Source organism: Lissotriton helveticus, chromosome 3_1 (genome assembly GCF_964261635.1).
Source record: "Lissotriton helveticus chromosome 3_1, aLisHel1.1, whole genome shotgun sequence".
Lineage (NCBI taxonomy): Eukaryota > Metazoa > Chordata > Amphibia > Caudata > Salamandridae > Lissotriton > Lissotriton helveticus.
Window position 1 is genome coordinate 990,471,263 of NC_136061.1, and position 24,817 is coordinate 990,496,079.

The 24,817-nt window shown below is 42.6% G+C and overlaps 1 protein-coding gene across 1 annotated transcript in view; it reads left to right on the top strand.

Moving 5' to 3' along the window:
* CERKL (CERK like autophagy regulator) overlaps positions 1–24,817 on the top strand; it is a 514,456-nt gene that overhangs the window by 50,207 nt on the left and 439,432 nt on the right. The window contains exon 2 of the mRNA XM_078681475.1: positions 23,386–23,631. Within this exon, the coding sequence (XP_078537601.1) occupies positions 23,386–23,631 (246 nt within the window). The remainder of the gene's footprint in view (positions 1–23,385; positions 23,632–24,817) is intronic.

The window sequence follows — 24,817 nt, forward strand, 5'->3', positions numbered from 1 at the left end:
GCCTATAATTTAAGCTTGAATGCTCTCTCCCAAGGTACCAGAGGGTTGAGCACTAGTCAATTTGGGGTTTGCTTGTGCATCACTCTGACAAGGATTTTGGTTGCTGCTTGAGTAGGGTTCCACCCCTCTCAACTAGTAACCCAATTTCTCACATTAAGTAATATATTCGCAACAGTGTGCTCCAAATGCACCACCAGTTGCCCACCACATTCTTTTACCACTCTACTGCTGTGTTGGCATGGCTCATTTGCTGTACTTGTTCTTTGTGTGACAATCAGATGTTTCACAATCCCTATGACTTCAGTGATATAACAGTGATGGCAGCACCCTCACTCTGAAAATTGCTCCACCACCACTGGTTCCAAGACACCTTCGTTCGAGGTAGTGTGCATGTTATAAGGACATCTACTAAGTAATAAAGTTGGATATGATTTTACATGCATTCAAGGAATACTCTTCAGTCCCACGCCACGACATGCAAGATAATGATTTGCACTATAAGCAGAATATCCGACCCTTTTAACCTTTTTTATTAGTGAAGATGCTACTGTGTGTGTTTTTGCCTATTTGGACTTTTTTCTCGGTTTGCTGTCGTGTTCATACATGTTTACAACTTAATAGTATCACTAGTAAAGGTGGCTTTTTTTCAAAAAAGTATTTGGACGAAGTTTGCAAATCCCGAATAGATCTGGTCAACTTTATTGACCTAAGTTGCTTTTAAACACCATTTGCCACTTATTTTCTTCAAAAATGTCCCTAGGCGTGAATTGTGCTTTTTCTGTGTGTCCCAATATTGATTGCACATCACTTAAGAGATCACGTTCCTTTGGCCTTATATCCTCCTAATTATCTGCATTTTCCTGATTTTTTTGTGCCCCAAATATTTATTAGAAACTTACGTTTTACGCCCGAGTCCTGCTGATTTTGCACAGTGCGCAAGGGTATTCAAACAGAATTGTATTTCCTTAATTAGCAGATTAAATCGGCGAATCTAAATATTAAAAGCTCCGCAGGATACCGCAGTTGCTTCAAAACCTAGCGTAGCATAAATCTTTGCATAAAATACTTTCATCAGGCGAGCTTGTTTTTCGTGCTGTGTTTCTGGCAGGAGCCATGTGCCGACACTGCTACCTCAATTAGCGTCAAGCAGACAAAGCCATCTCTGATCCGGTTTACTGTCTAAATCACAGATGTGCCACAGGAGATCCAGACAAGCTTTATGCTTTCAGTAATACCTGTTTTCGGGTGTTTTTTTCTGCAGTATTTTCTTTTAAACATGTTGTAAATGTTGAGTATGTACAGATCTGTAAATTATGCTGCCAGAGGCTCTGTGACCCAGCTCAAAGAAACAGGGTGTGTAATGTTTTGCTTTCGTGGATGCTCAGCCTGGCGGACAGGATTATCTTTATTCCATGTAATTAGATTTTCCCCTAGAAGATCCGACAATAGGAATTGGAAGGTGAAATAAACAAATGACGATATTCAATAGATGCGCGCCACAGTCGCTTGGAACGACAGATGGTGTCCAGGACGCTGCTAAGTAATGTGAGACTTAGGTTCAAGATTGGAAGCGGCACACAGTAACCAACAGGATACTAATGAAGCAACTGTGTGAAACAGAAAACGTAAAACAGGACTGTAAGCCTCTCCTTGAATTACATATCATTCCCAAATAGAATTGGAAATGAGATGTAGTGTGTTGCCGTGGTTTAGATGTGTGTTTATAGCACCATTATTAACATCATGTTAAGATTTCTTTAATAAATGTAAAAATAAAAGAAATATGCAGGATCTCAACCCCTCCCCTCAATCTAGGCTTGGAGCATATATGCAACTGGAACATTCCGCCCTTCTTTAAAATGTTGCCCTATCACGTGTGATGGGATTTTAGCTCTACCCAACAACCTCTGTTGTGCTTTGACCCGAACGGTCAGCCTCTATTCACTCTAGGAAAACTTGTACAGTCTTGCAAGCTTGTGTTTGTGTCCATCTGCTGTAATTCTCATACACCACACTGTTACTACTGCCAACATACCTCATTTTAGGTTTTCACCCCCGTTTACTCACCATAAAAAGGTGCAAGAGGTACTGCATTGAAGTTTTAAAAATTGTATTGGTTCTTCACCATAATTTAATACCAAGCAGGTGTGAGTTAGTTGCTTACCCGGTGAAACACTGATTCAATTGCCATTACACTGCAATCATTGTACTGTTGCTTTATTCCTGAGAGGTCCATGCCGTATAACCTCCGGACTGTTTTTTCCATGTTCCACATACTTGAACTGAGCATGTCAGCTGCGGCTGTACTGTTGGACGCTGCAAAAGCGTTTGACTCAGTGGAGTGGAAATATATGTACTTTGTTCTGCGGCGGATGCGATTTCCACCCTTATTTTTGCAATTGTTAGCGGTGCTGCATGCGGATCCGACTGCCAGGATGTGCGTGGGTGGGCTGACTTCAGAACCCTTTAACATAGAGAGGGTTAGGCGCCAGGGGTGTCCGCTATCTCCACTGCTCTTTGCGATCATATTGGAGCCATTGGCATGTGTCATTCGGCAGAGACACAGGGAGACAGCGCTAAACTTTAACTATCGCCCAGTAACTTTTTAATTATACGCGGATGACATGGTGCTGTTTGTTCATGATCCATCTCGATATCTGGCGCAACTGCTCCGGGAGTATGTTCGATTTGGCCGCCAAACGGGCCTCTTGGTCAATTGGGACAAATCCATCATCATTCCGCTAACGGAGTCTACTGTGCAGCCTGATATGTACGTCCCGCTGGTATGGTCTACAGACCCGGTTAAATATCTTGGAGTGTGGATTCACAGGGATCCAAACATAGTAATACAGGAAAATTATGGGAAAGCATACACTAGGCTGGAACAGCAGGTAGACGTGTGGGTTTCGCTACCACTGTCATTGGCAGATCGCATTGTCTTAATAAAAATGGTGGTCTTGCCACGGTTTTTGTACCTGCTTATTAACATCCCGGTGGTACTAACGATGGGATTCTTTCAGAACATTCGACGGACTCTGCTACGGCTGGTTTGGGGCGGCAAAAACAATTGTGTGAAATGGTCGGTGCTTACAAGTGGGTATGATCGGGTAGGCTTTGGGGCCCCGGATTTTTATGCTTATTATCTAAGTGCGCAGGCCCAATATGTATATTACTGGATGAAACCACATGCATATACGTCACATGTTGCGGTGGAGGAAGGGGATGCTTCTCCGGTTCCACTGCACAGCGTGATTACTCATCAGGCGCGCGGAACCCCGAGAACCGAAATAAATGCAGTGGATGCGACCATAGCGGTCTGGCAGGCGATCGGGCGATTTGCGCAAAAGCTGCCGATATACGCGCCAGCCATGCACATAGAACACCACGCGGCGATGTCGGTAATCCACGAGGCGGCGTTGATGCGTCTACTTCGGGAGGCGGGCTTTCAACACATGCAGGACATATATCCGGATGGGTCATTTGTCACCCCGGACTCTCTTCATTACATTAGCAATCAGTCATTATTGTTCAGGGTTGCAATGCACAGACTGCGGCATGCGACCAAGGTGCAACTACTTATTATTCTGGAACCTCCCGCGCTGTTATCACTGCAGTTTGCTCTCACCACACCTACTAACAAAACATTGGTCTCCAGATTATATAGGCTGATTAAGGATGAATGTATACATGGACTGGACAGAACTTGAGAGCGGTGGAAGGCCTGTCTACCTGAGCTGATCTTGGAGAAAGACTGGAAGTATGTGTGTGAACTGACAGGGACGCTTAGTATGAATTGGGATTTATGCATCATACACTTTAAATATATACACCAAGTGTATTACACCCCAGCTCAGTTGCATAACTTTGGCCTGCGTGACTCTGACTCCTGTATGCGGTGCGGGCAGGAGAATGTGGATTGTTTGCATTTAGCGTGCGGATGCAGAAAGTTGTATGAGTTTTGGGAAGTAGTGGTGAGTAATTTAAAGTCTATGGTGGCTATGGATCTCTAGTGCACTCCGCTGGCGTTGTTGATGGCTGCATGTAGAGTGGCGGTAACATGGGGGGAAGGTATAGGCCGAAAGCAGAACATTGGTGGAAGGACCTGGTGTATTGTAAAGAAAATGTAGAAACGTATGCGGAGGAATTGTTATGTTATGTTATGTTACGTCTATTTATTGTGCGCGCAGCGACTCCAGCCAAGGAGCGTCCCGGCGCAAAGACAAGGTAGCTCGTAACACAACGGGATGTAAAAAGAGGCAACTAAACAGCTAAAACAGGAGCAGGGATACAGACAACTAAAACAGGAAGGTTTTTATCGCCTTCCGGAAAGTCAGAAGGTCCTCAAGCAAGCGGATTTCAACAGGCAAGGAGTTCCATGCTGACGCAGCCAGTACCCGAAACGAGCGGCCTCCCATGCGGCTAAGCCTGAATCTGGGAACCACCGCAAGGGCCAGACCTTGGGAGCGGAGGCAACGGGCAGGAACGTAGAAAGACAAACAATTCGACAGGATTTCCGGGCCTGTACCTCTCAAGATTTTAAAAGCGAGGCACAGGACTTTAAAGAGAATACGCTTCCTAACCGGAAGCCAGTGTAGGGAGCGAAGGACACCTGTCACTGAGCAAAATCTTGGTAAGCCGACGATCGCCCTCGCCGCAGCATTCTGAACCCGTTGTAATCGGGTTAGTTCAGCCTGATTGGCCCCGGCCAGGAGAGAGCTGGCATAATCCAGGCGAGAGATGATAGTGGCCTGGATCACCAGCTGCCTGGTCGGGGCGTCAAAGAACTTGAGAACAGGTCTCAAGCCCCTCAGGAGACCGAAACAGCAGGCCGCAGTTCTTTTCGTATGGCCTATAAAAGAGAGGCCCGCATCCAGCCATATCCCCAGATTTTTCACTTCCGATACCGGGATCGGAGTGGGACCCAACTCTGGAGGCCACCAGTGGTCACCCCACAGCTCCACTCCCTTCCCGACGACCAACACCTCTGTTTTAGTGGCGTTTAGCTGAAGGCAGTTGCCTGTCAGCCAACTAGCCACCGCCTTCAGTCCGGACTGAAACCTGGGGGCCTCAATTTCCGCATCCCCGCTGAGCGTAACCGCCAGCTGAGTGTCGTCGGCATACGAGACCAGGGTAAGGCCCCACTGCCTGGCGACATCAGCCAGCGGCCTCACGTAAAGATTGAACAACGTGGGACTCAGCGAGGACCCTTGCGGAACCCCCATGGCCAGTGGATGGTAACTGGACTTGAAGGGAGGGATGGCAACACAGAAGGAGCGGTCGTCTAAGAAGGAGCGGAACCACTGCAATACCACACCGCCAATGCCGGTCTCCTCGAGCCGACGCAGGAGGATGCTGTGGTCTACCGTATCAAAGGCGGCGCTGAGATCTAACAGAATAAGCGCCGCCGTTTGACCAGCATCCAACCTTGCCCGGAGATGTTCCACCATCACAAGTAACGCAGTTTCCGTACTGTGCCCAGCACGGAATCCGTTTTGTGTGGGGTCGAGGGCATTGGTCCGAGTCAGATGTTCAGACAGGGCCAAATTGACGTGGGCTTCAGTGATCTTGGCTGGCCAGGGTAGCAGCGAGATGGGGCGATAGCTTTCAGGCTTAGAGGGGTCCAGGGTAGGCTTTTTAATAATCGGGGATACCACGGCTTGTTTCCACTTAGATGGTACAATTCCCGATTCCAAGGAGAGATTGACAAGGGAGCATACAACTGTACGCCCCATAAAAGCCTGGTCTCGAAAGAGAGCAGGCCTTACTGGGTCAGATGGAGACCCAGATTTAACTTGCAACGCAAGTTTGTCAAAACCGTCCAAGGCAAGGGGGGGGAAAACAAGCAGTGTGGTCTGATGGTGAACCCGATTAATACTTTCCACAGTGGACCCTATGCTAGGGAATGTCCTGTAGATGGCTAGGACCTTCCCCAAAAAATAAGAGGCAAGGGATTCACATTGGGAAAGGGAGCTTACGGTTGTAGTGGTAGTCCGCTTCGCCATAAGTTGTTTTACGGCCTTAAAAATAGCCTTTGACGGATTTGCGCTGTTCCGGAATTCGGTAGCATAGAAGGCCGCACGAGCCCTGCAGATAGCTCGATGGTAGAGCTTAACGGACCTGGTATATGCGGCTTTTAAATCAGCCGCATAGGTTTTCCTCCAGGCCCTCTCTGCTCGTCTACAGGCGCCCTTTAGGGCCCGAAGTGCGCCATCGTACCAGGGACTGGACTCTCTAGAGTTGATTTTAGTTGATACAATAGGTATCAGAGAGTCCAAGGCCCTGGTGATCCAAGAACAGAAGAGGTCATACCCCTTTTCCACATCCGTCAAAAGGTCCAGCGGCTCCTCTAATAGAAGACGATGGAAGTCTTCTAACCTAAGCTTTTTCCAAGCCCTCTTCTGAACCCATCTAGCCGACGAGATGGAAGGAGTGGCAGAGACAGGGCATAGAATGGACACCAAGAAGTGATCTGTCCACTCCACCGGAGAAACAGAAGTAATTTGAATCCCCGGCAGATTGGTGAACAAGGGATCCAAATTGCCAACGAACGAGCTTGCGACCAAGAGACATTTGGTAACCATTACATCTATTTCTCTTGAATAGAGTGGCTGATGCTGAGTAGGGGGATGTACATTGCGAACTGGGAGGATGGGGACTGGAGGATAGGGGGAGGACGATACGATGATTAGGTGATGCTGCATTCTTCCAACTCGACTGAGTGGTTTCTGATTAAAATGTATGTGAGGATGTATTTTTCTTTTTTATTGTGTTAAATTTCAGTTAGGTATTATATGTCTGTTTGTAGGATACACAGGGACATTGATGTATTCGAGTTTTTTGCTTTTCTATTTACTGTATTGTCATATGCTTTTTGTGTTCGGTGTTGTGGGGGATGTATTGTAATGTCACTTGATTGCTTTATTGGAGAAAAAAAATCTTTGTACTTTTGATATGGTGGAGTGTTGTTTCTTTTACTCTATGTATAATTCAATAACATTTTAGAAGAAAAAAGACCTATCTGCCCATTTCTAGAATCCCTGTAAACTCATGACAGAGTACATTGGGAGACCAATATTATGGTAATATTTACATTTAGGCTGCTTCTAATGCTCTGGTCCCTGGCCCGAAGCCTAGCAAAGAGAGCTCTTCGCTCCTCCATGATTTTCCCCAGTCCTGGACTACTGATGATTGGTCTGGCGTACAGGAATCGATGTTCAGGTATCGCCTAAACAGTGCACGCACTGTCTTTTTGTGATCTTTTGGTTTATAACAGTGGACTTAGAGGCCATCCACAGCTTACCATTGGTTGGCTTCTTTGTCACTCTCATGTGCTTGCTATTGCTTGAATGCTTAGGCATCCTTCCTTTTCATGTGTTCGTATCTCCCCTGGATGTATATCTTGTGTCTTTCCATGGCTCATTTTTTGAGGCACAACTTTTTACTTTGTGTTTATGCACTCCATCAGGGTGTAACTTTTTCAGCTGGGGTCCCTCATGTACTTCTCCCCCTTTGTGTTCTTCCCTCCCTTGTATGTGTTGCTTACCTCCATCCTCCCTCCTTTGTCTGTGTTCCTGCTTCCCCCCCACCCGCCATTCCTCCCTCCTTTGACAGTTCTCAGTTATTTATTTCAGCATTTCTTGACTCTTTGTTATCAGCTTGCCATTAGGGTGGCTCATACAGTTTAAACTTTGCATTACACAGTTCGTTCAATGTGGCATTCTGTATTTTTTTCATGCAATTCTACCACTCAGGTTCTGAGAAACTCTGACAGAGCACCATCAAACCTCTGCATGTTTTCAATCCAAGCTTTTCACTTTTATTTTCACTTTGATCAGTTTCAGATGTTTCAGCTATGGGTGCAAATGATTTTTCAAAGGACCACTGCAGACATTTTGGATACCCTTTCAGCCAGATTTTCAGAGGCTGCACCTGACTCATTCACCTCTTTGACACCGCTTTCATCTGAGTCAGTTTTCACTTTTTGCTTTTCCAGTGCAGTTTGCTTTAGTGCTGCTTCAGCTTGACTGACCCTCTTCTGTTGGCTTTTGACATCTGCTGGCATCTTTTCTTGAAGAGGAGCTGTTTTATCAGGGGGACACGGGACCATAGTGTGTGAGAGGCATACACCCAATTTGGAAGGCCACCACATTTCACAACAATCTTTGTCAGGGTCATTTGGAACAGGCCTTTCCATTTCACAATATCTCTCAGATGAAAGTTTTGGCACTTTCCACATCAGCCAGACATTCACAGCAATGGCTAGTCTTTTCATCAGTGCTTTTCACAAGTGCATTTGTATGTACATATTCAAGCCACTTAAGTGATGCTGAAACACAGTCTTTTGCAAAGTTTATCTTTGTGCTGTCTTTGTCTTGCTTTATTGTGCTTGAAACTTCAGGCAGATAGCTACAATCCAATCTTTGTCCAATTTGTGGTTCTGCACACATGATCTTTGGCACCTCATTATGATCAGATTTGAGAGAAACTGGCAATCTATACCTGGGCATCAGTTTTTGCAATAACACATTTGCTACTATACATTTGTCATTTTTCTCATATTCTGTTCTGATACAACCGTGTTGTTTTGCTTCTAAAACATTTCTTATACCTCTTTTAGTTCTTTAAGTCATTAAAATCAGCATTAAATAAACAGTATCCTTTTCATATTCACCTGTAAAAATTCCATTGAATGTGTATGCTAACAGGACACAATTTTGTACAACTGATTTAGCATTTGTCTCTCCCATGACAATAATGACTCCCATTTGAGCAGTTATACTGCATGTTATGGTAAGGGCAATTAATTTCGAATTTTGGGCTGATGTAACTACTGAAAGCCATGAAGCTTTGACAACATAATTGCACCTAGAAATTCAGATTCAGTTTCATCTCAAACAATTCCATTTGTTGTCTGTAAGCTCAATACATTTGAATTCAGACGTTTCTTGTGACTGACATTTACCATTGCTACTAAATTAAGGCAGCTAGGCATTTCTGTGACGTTGAGGTCAATGGTCATTGGGAAGTATAAAAGGGGGTGGTGATGGACGGAGCATCTGAACCAATCAAACACTCACACCCAGTCACCAGATCTGGGTTTAATCCATCACCGTTCTTTAGCCCACTCTGCCACCCCAGTTCAGACATGGCCATATGCAAATGCAGTCTGACCCTGTGCCTCATGGGAACAGTCCAGCCCGAACTGCCAAGCCATGCCTTCCCTGGACCGGATTCAAGCTTCCTAGGACCGGTTTCTGGCATTACAGCCGTCTTCAGCCAGGCTTGCTTGAATCCAGTGGCAAAGTGAGCAAGGGACTCATGTCTGAGCATACCCTGCCAACTTATGGCGAACAAAGCGGTACAAAAGGGGGTGGTGATGGACGGAGCATCTGAACCAATCAAACACTCACACCTAGTCAACAGATCTGGGTTTAATCCATCACCATTCTTTAGCCCACTCTGCCACCCCAGTTCAGACAAGACATGGCTTGGCAGTTCGGGCTGGACTGTTCCCATGAGGCACAGGGTCAAGACTGATTTGCATATGGCCATGTCTGAACTGGGGTGCCATGGTGAGCAAAATAACGATGGATTAAACCCAGATCTGTGACTGGGGGTGAATCTTTTGCCATTGTGCAACATTCCGTCCATCATCTTGTGTGTTTTGCTGTTCACCCTATGTGGAAAGGGTATGCCCAGACGTGGGTCCCGTGCTTACTACACCGCTAGAGTCAAGCTTTCCTGGCTGATGAAGACTGATAGCCAGAAACCGGTCCTAGGATGCTTGATTCCGGTCCAGGGAAGACATGGCTTGGCAGTTCGGGCTGGACTGTTCCCATGAGGCAAAGGGTCAAGACTGATTTGCATATGGCCATGTCTGAACTGGGGTGGCTTGGTGAGCAAAATAACGATGGATTAAACCCAGATCTGTGACTGGGGGTGAATCTTTTGCCATTGTGCAACATTCCGTCCATCATCTTGTGTGTTTTGCCATTGGGGAGTATGTCACAGACCTTTGAACACATTCATGTTTCTGAACAGGCACTGAGAGTGTGCAGCCCTCCCTCTCCCTGCAAATTGATGTATTTTCTTTTAAAGAAACTTTCACTCCTAGTGCTGCGTCGCAACACTTTTTCTCTTTCAACTCTAGGAATGCTTTTGTGTAATTGTTGTCCAATGGAAGCCGATCAGACTCATCCTTGTGTGTCAGCCTCAATAAAGGCTTAGCCACTAGGGAAAGGTTTGGTAACCACTCACTACAGCACCCAACCACTTCCAAAAAACATCCTGACTTCTTTCTGAATTTGAGGTGGATTCATCTAGTGAAATATTTCCACTCTCACTGGTGACACCTTTGTAGTGCCCTTTCTAATTATGTGTCCCATTCATTCATCTTCTTTTTGACAGTATTTCTTACAATTCTCATGCAATAGCACTGTGACATGAACTTGACAAAAATCAATAACAGTAAGCCATTCTTCAGCACATGGAATGTGAACAAATATATATAGGCTGGATTCAGTACTGTAGGACCACCTAGAAAAGTTATACTTCTACTCTCCTGCATTATTCTGTTCTTTTAGTGTCTGTGAACCTGTGATCAGAATGTTACATAAAGTTCCTATCAATTCCATCATAAATCCTTTACTGAGTTTATCTCCAATTATTAGTAACATCTCTGCAACTGACGGTTTTCTTGATCACATGTCATCTGGTTCTAATTTGAATAAGACATTTTCTGCATGTTTTATTAATCTGACACCTTTCTCTTTGAACTCCCTTACTTCTGTGTTTATTATTTCTTTCAAATCATAATGTAATTTTGGAACTGTCATTTCTGCTATAGCTGTCTCTTGTTGGACCATTTTAAAATGTACATCCTCATCAGCAATCTGATGATTAACATCATCTACTACGGTCAGCACATTTTTAACTAATTCTCCATGCTGTCTCCACAATTGTATGCAGTGTGGTAATACCATAATCTGCAGTTGTGGTGCCTTTGGGTGGCTTAGAACAAGATCCATCTACATACAATTCACCCTGAGCATCGGGCAAGGGCATGTCAGTCAGGTCCACCTGACCCTTTGTTTGTTCTTCAGTGGTAAAAATACTGTCATGTATATTACTAGGCTGTTCAGAGGGCAAAAGCAGCAACGTAGCTGGATTCAAGTTCAGGCAGCGTTTAAGTGTAATGTGTGGTGCTAACAAAGTGCTTAGTCTGATTTAATAATACATCAACTGAATGGGGAACAAAAACAGTCAATTTATGATCCAGTACAAGTCCTGCTGATTGTATGATTAAAATGGCAGTTGCTGCCACGGCCTTTAGGCAACCAGGGAGTGCCCTGGCCATATATACTTTTTGCATTTAAAGTCTAACCCTTCTCTCATTACTTTCTACACTCTCTTCTTGTGCTTTTAATCATAATTCTTTTCTGTACAATAGTCTGTTCTTCAAATTTGTTCCTATCATTTTCTTCTTTAATCTGTTTTTGTTTAATTTGTTTTCTCCATAACCCTACGGCATCAAACCTACTCTGCCTACTTTTTTTTCTTAAAGAGCTGCTCTTCTACATATTGCAGTTTATTTAAATCAAAGGTACCATTTAAGTGGCCACCGTAAACTGGCATCTTAAAGAGCTGCTCTTCTACATATTGCAGTTTATTTAAATCGAAGGTACCATTTAAGTGGTCACTGTAAACTGGCATCTGCCTTCATATATTTGTTCCAGAATGTGCTAAACAGTGTGAAAGAAATACCATATTTAATGTACATTTCATAATTCAGAGTGCCTTCTAGAGGCGCTGGTTGTCTTTCTTCCAAAATACTATTTGTGTTGCAACAACAACATAATGCACAAAGTGTGCTCAAAAGAGGCATGTATATTATACTAAAACCAAAAGATGAGAAATATTTCTCACATTACATGCAAAAAACATTTGCAAACATTTGTTATACCAATACAAAACCCTGAAAAGACAACCAATTTGATCCAACTCCCACCTGCCTGCAGTACTCCAACTCCCACCTGCCGATCCTCTGTTCAATAGATCACCTCCAAAAATGCCAACGGAAGAGCCCCAGTTGAGACACACAGCTGCCACGAAGGTCAGAACGATAAGCTGTTAATCACCTTGGCCACGAGAGCAAGTCTCAGTCTGCGGAGCGCCCCTTAGTGTTTTTGTCCTGTCGAAACAACCTCCTTCTAGTCCAGCTGTGTCCTTCAATGGGGCCCCACTTTGGGTGCCAATTGTAGAAGTGAGATTCCTATCAGTCTCACTGGTGCATGGACACCCTTAGTCTACAGGTTCACAAAATGAGGATCAACACTGGAATGGAAATAAAATACAAGTTTTTTTTCACTCATGAGAGGAGTCCCATCACTCAGACACAGCAAGTGCCAGGGAGGGGACTAACAAGTACAAGTTCAAACATGGCATTTATACTTTTCGGTGCCTCGTGAAACACATTGAAACCACTTTGTTATTGTTACATAATGCTTACACAATTCCTTACACAACCCCTTTTGGCATTTTTACATAATGCGTACATGCTGAATTTTTTTTTACTTTCAGCTATGCTTTGCGGCTGTACAACATGGCTAAAGCATCCACAATGTGAATAGCTTTTGACGCGAAGGCGAGACCTATTGTTTCTGCTATGGCTTGTTTTACTTGTCTTCAGTCAGTGGGAGAGGTACATGACCAGTTCTCTGAGTGTATCAAGGATTGTGAGCCTTTGTTTTCAGGTTTAAGTTTTCCCAGAATAAACAACTTTGCTTTAGAGGGTAAAAGAAGCCTCCACTTCTCTGCCGCCTGGACGGGCACAAACATAGAAGACAATATTCTACCTGATAGGAAAGACAGTGTTAATTACTCGTATCCTAAGAACATCAATCTTATAGTGTTGTGATTTTTTAATTATATCTTGGAAAACTCGAGCTTAAGTGGGTGCTTGCTGGGCTTACCTTGTTTTATTACTGCACACAGAAATTTAGAGAGGAAAGGTTTCTCTACTTTAAGGCAATTGTGTGCTCTTTTTCCTGTATGAACTTCTTCAACTGTCTCCTCAATTTGAAAACATTTTCGTGTTTGGGATTTGAACCTCATGGCACAGTTTAGTCATTCCTAAATTGTTTGTACCCCCATTTAACAACCTTGTTTACCATGTCTTTGTAGCAGTTACCTATGTCAGGAAGGTAAGTAAGCTACAATGTATTCTCTGTCAAACCTTATAGAGTCTTTCTCCTTAGGATCTCAAAAAGATCCCAGCATCTTGAGTACAAAGACTTCCATAATTCTGAAGAGGGACTGGATGTAGGAGTAAGGCCAATTTACTCAATTAAGTAACTATTGTAATCTTGTCTTTTTCCACCTCCAGATTAGTGTAATTTCCATAATATTCACAAACTATTTTGATATTGAACTGAAAAGTGATACAATTTTATGACCTAAATTACCAAATGCCCCATAAGTCTGAGGGAGGAGCCCAAGGCCCAGCAGTGCAAAAGTCATAAAAGTGAATAACTTGTAAGGATTTCACAGACATCAATTTCTTTGCATCTTTTCATAGATTTGTGATTACTGTAGGGAATGAATCCCACAGGAGACATTGACATAGCAATTGGCAAGGTTAAGGTTCATGACTACCTGACTTGCTTGAGACTTTTTAGACACTTTTGAGGGAAATTGTGCTGAAAAGTTAATTTTGCACTGTTTTCCAAAAACAATCTTAGAGTGGGTGAACTACTAACAACCTTAGTTAGGGTCAAGTTTTCTCTGTACCCAATTTTGTACAGAAACATTTCATGACCGCCTCCTCTCAATCTATGTTTTATTTAGCAGATGCAAATGAATTTGTATCTGATGGGGAAAAACTCCACACTTAATACCCCTGGAAAAAGGCAGGATCACTCGCTTCATGCAATTCACAGCAGTTTGTACATCTCAAAACTTCCAAAGATCATCAGACACAAGAGAACTAGTAGTGAGTTATGTCTCATTATGTCATGTCACTCCAATACAGTTTCATCCCCCCGATTCTCAGTCTGAAAATAATCCATTAGGTGGATCTTTATTTTCATAATCAATGTTATTGATTTTAAACAAGGAAGGGAAAATACACCAGCAGTAATTAAAAGCAGCATGTTACAGCAGTAGTAAAAAAACTCATGTTACATGTGAAGAAAAAGCGCCAACAATACATAGTCTTGCTAAACCTTTCCTACATTGGAGCTACGTTAATCCATCTGCCCCAACTATTTGCCCCAGACTTTGCAGTGTTTCGCTGGGCACCCTCTTTCCTCGTATAAAGACTTCTCTTGTGTGGTGCACCAGTCCACCCTACTGCGCCATTTCGTTATAGTGGGTGGGACGGGGTTTGACCAGTTAGCTGCAATATCCCTCTTGGCTATCCCTCTTGGATACTACCATAGCTGTGTTTAGGAATGATTTGTCAGATCTGAAGCCATCCAGGCCGTCTGTGATCCCCAGGAGCCCAATTTGTGGATTATGGGGGATCATTAGGCGGATCTTTTTATCGATGTCCTTATGACCTTATGACATAGAGAATATTAATATCACTGAACTTGTAGAATTTTTCGATTATATTAACCCTAATGAGTAATAATGAGTAAAGCATCAAATTTACTATAAGGCACAGTACCTTATATTACAAGAATGCGTCAAATAATGCAATAAGTGCATGCTGCTCGCACACTTCTTTCCCATCAAAAGAGAGAAATACCACAAGCGGCAATGCTAAGGATCTGTAAAAGCTGTATGTTATGTTGTTAATATAACTTGATGAAGCACAACAAATCATACCCAAATGTATATCTCGGCGCACAGCCAGCACACAACAAACAACCAGAGAATAAAAAAAACAAGTTTTCAACATATTCTTGAATTTAGTAAATCTGCGCAACAACAAAGGTGGAGAGGCAGTTGATTCCAGGAAGTAGGGCCCATGAAGGAGAAGGCTCTCCTTCTGTATCTAGAAGTGTGAACATGGGAAACAGTCAGAATTTCCTTATTGCTAGATCTTTAAGTGCAGGAAGGTCGATAGTAATGCAGTTTATCATTAGTTATAAAAGGGCATTACTCATCAAGGACTTGTGGATAAGATAACTAGTCTTAAACAAGATATGCTTCCTGACAGGAAGCCAATGAAGATCTATCAGAATAGGAACTAAGGGGGAGCCTGCCGGCAGATTACAAGCCAGGCAGTCAGCAGTATTTTGCACCACCTGTAGCTTAAACAATAAGGTGTCATTAACTGCCATAAACAGCACATTACTGTAATCAAGGCGGCTTATAACCAAGGCCTCGACCAGTGTTTTCCTGAGAAAAGATGGTAGCCAAGGAAAAACCCTCCTCAGAAGGCTTATTGTCTTAAAACAAAAAACTCAAATTGCAATGGTGTGACTCTTCATGCAAAGGTAATGGTCCAGTTTAACACCCAGATTATTTACGATGTGATATGGAGAAGGAGCTGCCCCAAGCTCCACAGGCCATCTATCAGGGGTCTTTAGGAGCTGTGCTTTTTCGAACAGCAAGTATTCCGTTTTTTTAACTGTTCAGCCTTGTCAATCGTATGTAGCATTGTCGATGTTCTGCCTCAGCAAAATGATCAGCGAAGTGTACTCAGCATATGAGATTACATCAGAGTCACAATATATAACATTCTGGGCCAGGGGGGCAACATAGATGTTAAAGATAGTACGGCTCGAAGATCAGACCTGAGGCACCCCTTGTTGATGGAAATAGTGCGCGATTTGAATGAACCCAATGTTTGAGTGTGGCTCTCTAAAAAGTCTGTCAGCCACAGATGAGCCTTGCCCCTGACACTGATTGTCTGCAGTCTGCTGATCAATACTGCATGGGAAACGGTTTCGAAAGCCGCTGAAAGGTCTAACAACACAAGCATGGCAGGGCAACCAGCATCTAAAATACAGCGTATTGCATACGTAACTGCCACTGCCTCTGTGCTGTGAGCGGCACTTAATCCTGATTGGGAGGGATCCAGAATCTTATGGTGCTCCAAGAATGCCATAATCTGTTTATTAACACAGTTTTCCAGCTTTTTTGCCAGCAAAGATAGAAGAGATATAGGGTGATGGTTGGACAATTTATTTGGATTGGCATTCAATTTATTCAGTATTGGGGAAACCAGCGCAGCCTTCCAAGTTAGTGGGATTTTGGATGATTCAAGCGAGAGATTGAATAGCAAAAGAATAGAAGGGGCTATCAAAGTTCCAAGATTTGCAGCGACTCTAAGGGTGCAAAGGTATGCAGGTGAATCAGATTTGGACTCGATCAGTGGCTCCCGAATATGGTCCAAGGTGCAAGTTTGGAATCTATCTAGGTTCTGGATTGCAACCTTGGGAGGCATATTTAAAAGGGTTGAATTAATCTGAGTCTGGCTAGAAGGGAACTTCTTATCAATAGCTTTGATCTTAACCCCAAAAAAGTCTGCCAAAGAGTCACATAGCTGTTGGGAAACTGGGATATCCTTGATCCAGGTTGGAGGTTTGGTGAACTTGTTGAGAACTTTATAAAGTTCTTTGGTAGAATTATCCGCCTTTTCAATTCTGCCTGACATTTGATATATGACTTCTACTGGAATTCCTGATCTGGGTATGTTATTGGCATAATGCCAATTTGTAAGCAGCTTTATCAGCTGGGGTTTTAGTATGGCATGGCATCAGCGTCTCTCCAGCCTTTTACAGCCAGTTTTTAGAGTAGTCAGTTCCATAGAAAACCATGGGGCATGTGGCCTGGAGGAGGAGTGCTTAGATAGAACGAGTGAAGACATTTTGTCGAAGGCTGAAGAAGGAGATTTATGATAGCTAGAATGCGCTTCGTTAATACCTGAATTAGAAGTCAAGTCTCCCAGGCTGAATGTCTTAGAAAACCCATCTAACAGGATGGCATTCCAGGCTCATCAGGCGTTATGCCCCACATTGGCCGGCTGATGCATGACGTCAATCCTTTCAATCTGAAACTTGATCAGATAGTGGTCTGTCCAAGTGGGAGGTAGAGGTCCTTTGCTCTTTAAAAGTGCAGACTTAGTGAAAATCATATATAAGGTGTGTGCCGCCACATGTGTTGGACCAGTAACCATCTGGTGAAGACCCAGCATCTCTAAGTCTTCAAAAAGGTGGCAACCACTGGATTAATACCATCTTCCCCATAAAAATTAAAATCACCCAGTAAACAAAATTGCTGGAGGACAATGTGAAAGGGGCACTACGTTCAGCCAGAAGATGTCTAAAATCTTTCTTGTTACCAGGAGTCTACTAGATAAGAGCACCCTTCCAATCGAGACCACCCGACAACTCGCATTTGAAAATAGAGCTTTCAGCCCACTCCTCTAGTGAGGATTCAATAATTTGACACTTAGCCAAGTTCCAAAATGCAACACCAACTCCCACACTTGGCCTGAATTCCCTAGCCAGTCTAATTAACTGGTAATTATCATACAGTGCAAGAGGGATACAGGGAAGGGACGAGGTATTTAAGCAAGTCTCCCTAAAGAAGCACACATCTGAGGTAGTAGAAGATCCCAAATTTCAACTGCAAGTTTGTATAATAATAGCTAATGTTACAGTAAATGCCAAGAACAGGCATAAGGTGAGTATTGTGTTTGGCGTGTACTGACGGCTGACTTTTATGTAAAATAAAAGGGATAACAAGGGGAACAAAATTATCCTTCACCTCGGGTGTGAAAGGATTAGCAAAGCAAGAGAACCTGCACTATCTTCAGGACGCTCGTCCCTCTAAGGTGGGAAAATGAAGAGAGAAGCCCCGCTCTCTCCACTCAATTAGCCAAAGCCATGGCAAACCAGAGAGCACAGAAATATTAAAAGATACACATTGGAGTCCCACATTCCCTAAAAATGCCGTGCAACACAAAGAATTAAAAAAGTTGCAAGTAGTAATAAAATGGCAGCCAAGTAAAGAAAGGACACTTGCTGTGCAGTGGCAGCACGTACATGCCTACTACTAATTTTATAGGCTTAAATGAGGAGAACTTCTGAACTGCCGGCCTGTCAAAATGGCAGTTGTTCAACCCAGATCTGTGACTGAGGGTGAGTGTCTGAAAGTTTCAGCGCTCCGTCCGTTATCACCTTGTGTTTGCTTTGTTCGAACTAAGTTGGCAGGGTATGCCCAGACGTAGGTCCCTTGCTCACTTTGCCATTGGATTCAAGCTAGCCTGGCTGATGAGGTGTGTTACCCCGAAACCGGTCACAGAATGCTAGTTTCCGGTCCAGGGAAAACTTGGCTTGGCAGTTCAGGCTGGACTGTTCCAATGAGGAACAGGGTCAAGACCAATTTGCATATGGCTGAGTCTGAACTGGGGTGGTGAAGTGAGCTATAGAACAATGATGGATTCAACCCAGATCTGTGACTGGGGGTGAGTGTCTGAAAAGTTTCAGTGCTCCATCCATCATCTTCTTGTGTTTGGGCAGTTCAGTGGCAACCAGGAAGAGAAAAGCCCTGCTCCATCTGCACAATCGGCCGAAGCCATGGCAGACCAGAGAGCACAGAAATATAAAAAAATACAAATTGGAGTCTCACCTTCCCTAAAAATGCAGTGCAACACAGACAATTAAAATAGGTGCAAGTAGTAAGAAAATGGCAGCCACTTAAAGAAGCTGACACTTGCTGTGCAGTGGCAGTGCAGCCGCGCTCTGCTGCTAATTTTCTAGGCCTAAATGGGGAGAACATCTGAACCGCGGGCCTATCAAAATGGCAGGGGATCAGTGACAACTAGAAAGAGAAAAGACCCACTCTCTCCCTGCACAATTGGCCAAAACCGCAGCAGACCAGAGAGCAGAAAAGTAAAGATATAAAGTAGAGGTCCCCCTTCCCTAAAAATGTGGCGTAAGACATACAATTAAAATAGGTCCAAGTAGAAATAAAATGGCAGCCAAGTAAAAAAAGGGAAAATTTGTTGTGCAGTGGCAGCACGTCCATGTCCTGCTACTAATTGTATAGGCTTAAATGAGGAGAACATCTTAAATGCTGACCTGTCAAATAGCAGCAATTCAGTGGGAACCAGGATGAGAAAAGCCCCTCTCCATCTGTACGATTGACAGATAACGCGGCGGACCAGAGTACAGAAATATTAAAAGATACAAATTAGATTCCCTCCTTCATAAAAATGCGGCCCAACACAAACAATTAAAATAGGTGCATGTATAATAAAACTGAATCCATGTAAAGAAGGGAACACTTGCCTTGCAGTAGTGTAGCAAAGAACAAGATTCTTTGTTCACCGGTATGACTGGAGCACTGTTACAAAGTCAGAGTTAAGGTAGCAAACATCATACTTGAATCACTTAAGTAGCCAAACTCAAAAAGTTGAATAATAATGACAAACCTCTTGCTCTGACCAGCATAGACGGTAGAACACATTTTAAGCTACATCATATCATAACATTGAACATAGTTGCAGCAAGCATTAACATGCTTCTTTAAATGTGAAATGTGCTCTGTATACAGATATACTGTGAATATATAAAAGTCATACATGTATAATGCTGATACCACTTACAAAGCCAAGCAAGATATTAACTGCCAAATGAGATACATGGTATATGTATTAGTATGCCCTAAGGAGAAAATGTATGTGGGCAGCCCCACATGAACATTAAACGAAAGATTCTGAGGGCACATACTGCTGTACGCCACTATGATGCTAGGTACCCCATTCCTATTCATTATAGTGAAAAACAGGACCTATCTGTGGACCTCAGTGTCATGTTTGAAGCTATAAATAGTGTCAAAACTACTCCTGAGCTACAGATGTTACGTGGATCTGAAACACTTTGGTTTACAAAAAGTAAAGCCATTTAAAATGGAACTGAACACAGATAGTGAAATGCAGGACGTTTTGGGTGGCTAACATGGAGGTGACTTACTGTTTGTGTTTGCCTTCGAGAAACATGTTATTGATCCAAGATGGAAAATCTATACCCTAACATTTAACAGTTAAGCTTTCTGTTTATATGGTATGCTGTTAGAAGCTTTTTTTAAATGTAGTTTCACAAATTTTATGACCCATGGTACCCACTCTTTCTCTAGACGTGATGAGTTTTTGTATCGGAAGTAAATTGTTGTGTAGCTATAGTGAAATATTATGAAGCTAAAATTAAATATGATGGGTATATACTGAGTCTTTCTTGGACTTTTTTTATTCAAGCCATTTTCACTTTCTTCCACAACAATATATAATCAACAGATTTTTATTGCCACCACCATTTTGTCCTTCACTTGTGCACTTGATGTACCACATAATTACCAAGCTCAACTTTTCAGCACGTTGTCTTGGCATGGTCTAATCATGGGGAGTGGTTCCTTACAAGCATAGCTAATAACCAGTACATCAAATGGCATTTTTCTGTCCAAACTTTTAAGATCACATTTTGCACTGGTTGGTGACTAGGACCAATTACATTAGATTCTCTCAACATGCAGAATACCTATGACATTGAAGTTATAATAGCATCTTGCAATGATGGCAGGCTACGTAGTCTTGGTGTAAGGATGTAATATGAATAACATGAAGTCAACACGCTTTTTTAGGTCTCACCTACGCAGCGCGCAAGTGCTCCTTAGGAGGGGGCCTTTAGCAATCGCTCAGGACTTTTGGTTAACCGCGTGCATGTTATGCATTGGTTTGTTTTGCAATTCATGCACATTTGGTGTTTCCCTTGCGGGAGCGAGCAGCAGCGCCATCTGTTTTTAATTATCTTTAAAACAGATGGTGTTGCTGCTCGCTCCTGCAAGGGAAATGCTGTGTGTGTCTGGTTATTTACTACTTTTGTTTAATTTGAGGATTTCCTCTGAACATGCCAAAAAGTCTTTCCTTCAATATTTTCCTTTATTACATTATCTTACTGACCTGACATATAGTAACTCTTCCATGTCCCTGTGGCTGGATCTACTCGGATGACACTAAATGTCTCTCATGTCAGGTGGAAGTTCATTAATTACTGCGTGACCCAGCCCTGAACTCGCTTTGTTCCTCGGACCGCAGAGACCACGATGCATATACCACACAATTAAGTACGTTTTCAGACCCTGAACGATCCTTTTATAGTTACACACAGCACTCGCTTTAAATTTTTTTTTTAAACCTCGTTTGTTTCAGAACGTGACCTTTAAATCCGTCTGTTAACCCGAAGCCGCAGTAGCTAACACGCACACATGATCATGGGAGATCGAACCTGTTAGGTTTATTTAGTCCCATCCACTGACATCTATTTCTGTATGCCTAGCCAAATCAGCTCACTCGTGCACACGACCCTCGGGGCACTAGCTAATTACGTGGTAATTACAGTCCTTTTTGACCATCTAAGCCTTTTCCAACTTTTTGTTTTTGCCCTGCCTTTTTCTGCTTTCCTCCACTGTTCTTATTTTCAATCTTTAGGACCATATATCTGAAACCTTGGTAAGCATTTTTAATTTTCACTTCAAGCATATGCAGTACATAGATGTATATACATGTGTGGGTGGTGGATTGTTCATCTTCGTTGACATTTGTTCGGCAACTTTATTACATACACACGATGACTATCTTTGCACATGCTGACTATTGTGAGAACAGCCTGTTGATCTTCAGCATATTCATATATGTGTGTCTCTTTCCTTTAACTTGTGATTTAAAGAAATTGCATACCAGGTAACTCTTTGAGTTATGACGCTACTTTGGTATAATGGCATTCGCGATGTGACATTTATATGGAATTAACTATTTTTGTGTGATTATTGATCAGATTTTAACCTTTGATATTTTCACTTTCTTCTTTTTTCCCTCCTTTCTTTCCCTCTTCTTTGGTTTCTCTTGTTTTTCCCATCACTTCTTATTCCTATTTTCACTGTCTTACTCACATACTTTTTACTGATTGTATTCACCATATTTGTGTTCACTTGTTTTCGGTTTATTATGCCCTTCTGTATCCATTTGATATTTTTGTTTGTTTTCCCATGTAACACTTATATCTGTGGAGTTTTTGCACATATTAGCCTTGAAAAAGCGTTCAACTGTACACTTATAAGGACCCAAAGGCAAGACCTATTGGCTATGCCAATGCTGTTGTAATTGTTTGCATATACCCTCTGCGTGGAAAAGTCTGGATTTTGTTATGGATGAAGCATGTTTTGGCAGGTTATTTAAATCAAGTCACCTTGACGTAACAACAGATGAAGAATTCATAGTAAAGAATCTACATAATTCAACAACCTAGTAGCTGGAAGCTCTGTTTATTGACTGTAACTTGGTTGATGTGCCGCTTATGCTTTGTTGCATACATTGATTTCAACGTTTTTGTTTGATTGAAAAATGTACACCTGGGGGAGCAGGATATTCACTAGGTTCATGCAGTTTTGCATGAAGTTAGTAAAAGTTTGTTTTTGTTATTTTTCATAAATATATATGCAGTGAGAGTGCATGATTTTGGCCACTGTTGCTTTTCATACTTTTGGGGTAACGCTTAGAAACACAGGGTTTGTTTTAGGAGATCATAGTTAGTTTTGTACTCTGATCAACACCTCGAAACTCTATCGCTGATGGCCCTTTTCAAGGAACTGTTTTAGTGACCTGCTTTACCCTTCTTTATGTATCAGTCTTGGCCTATTCTGGAAGTGTTGGTAGGCTTGCTGAGAGTGTTAAAAACAACACCCAACCCAAAATCATGTTCCTACATCGAATTTCACCCCATAAAGCCTTTGGCCTTCTGTAACGGACATGGTAAATAATGTCTGACCTTCTTGATTATCAGTTTGGCAACAGTTCTTCTGTCGCTTCCTCCCGACATCCCAGGCACACCCCCTGGAGCTTGAGGGTCATTGCTTGCGCATTATTGAAGGCACTGCTGACGTGTTTGAAAAACAAGTTTTGTAGGCGCTTACTTGGTAGTCCTGATTCCAAACAAGATTCTCTTCCCTCTTGCCACATGGTACAGGCACAAAATAAAACTACAAAAGTAGGTACACTAATAACAAGAAACTACTCCAATTACAATCGTATGTTCATTTGTAATTGGTGTCTTGAACGTATGCAAAAAACACAAATGCTGTTTAAAAATACTGTTTCCACAAAGTTTATACAACGTTGTTTATCCCTGATGTGGTCTTCATGGTCCATGTCCCAAAAAGGTGTACAATCCGAAAGAAAAAATTTGAAACTTTGCCAACTCTTCACAATTAGTCCTCTTATACTGTGATTGAACCCCACATGAAATTTGTCATTTGATTTAAATGATCAAATCCTCACAGTAAAATAGTTAATTCTCTTAAATTAGATCACTGCGTTAATTTAATATTGTTGCTTCTAGAAGCATTATTGTAATGATATTTTTTTTCTCGGTTTAGGTGAGGATCTCAATTTAAATCACCAACAGAAAGAAGAATTTTTGAACTTAAAAGATATGTTTGCTGTAAAGATGAAGCGTCGTTGTTGTGCTGGAAAACACAAAGGTGGAACTTTGTTGGGTATCACACTTTTTATATGCCTAAGAAAGGGACACAATAAATTAAAGGATTCAGCCTTCGATCTTGGCAACACAAGTGAAGACCACTGCAATGTATGGTTCAAACAGTTGAAAGAAATTTTAAATGGTGAGTATTCATTCAATGATTCCACTACCTGCGGTGAACACATTTGAGGAGATACCCCATCAATATATGATTAAAACTTACATCTGAAGCATATCTATGACGGATATCCTTCCAATGATTCTTTGTATATATTTTATTTTTGCGAATAAGTCATGATGTTTTATGGGCGTACAGTCTATTGCCCCTTGTACTAAAGGTAAAAATGCTCCTTCACTTCCCTGACAATTATTACTTTGCCGTGCAATGTGACCATAATAAAACTCAACCCTGACAACATTGATATTTGAATTCTGGGAAGGAGCAGTGCCCGAATTCTCAGGACAAGTAGGTGGTTTACCCCACAGCCACATCCTAAGTTAGAAACTTAGGGGTAGATTTACAATAACTGGCACATCCCTGCATATTAGCAGGGATGCGCCAGATATTGTGCGTGACTCAAAAAAACCCTTGCGCCACCATGGATGCGCCGCATTTACAATGCGGCGCACCATGGCGCAAGGATAGACAGATGCATGACGCATCTGTTGGCGTAAGAGTGACGCAGTGCTGGAGTTGTGTTGCCAGCGCAACGCAACTCCAGCACTGCTCAGGGGTACCCTATACCTAATATGCTGCGTCACTGCTTACAGCAGGCGTAATGATTTGACGCAGCGGGCATGTAAACGTGACTCCGTGAAATCTTGTAGATTTTCCTGCGTCACTTTTACGGGCTTCCTTGCGACGGAACGCCCACCCTGCATGCATGATACCTGATGCAGGTATAATGTAGCGCAGGGCTTTACAACCTTACACATCTAACTAGATGCATCACATTGTAAATATCTCGCATAGTGGCGCATTGTTTACGCCGCCGCTGTGTCACAAAAGTAACGCAGCGTAAAAGTGTTGCAAGGGGCTTGTAAATCTGCCCCATCGTTTTTTTTATTGCCAATCATGATGTTTAAAGACGTTCCATGTAAATGGGTATGCGAAGATCACTTTTGTGTTTTTCTGCACAATTTTGGAAAGTGTACGCTAAATTACGCAACATACAAAACTGCCATTTGGCGCTACATTTTGGTGCACAATTCGTTCTTGTGTGCATTTTGGCTGCAAGGACACATATCTCGCTAAAAAAATGGTCAAAAACAGCACCTGCTCACATTCTGGTTGTTTGATTAGGTCCTTTGCGCTCAGTCTAAATTTT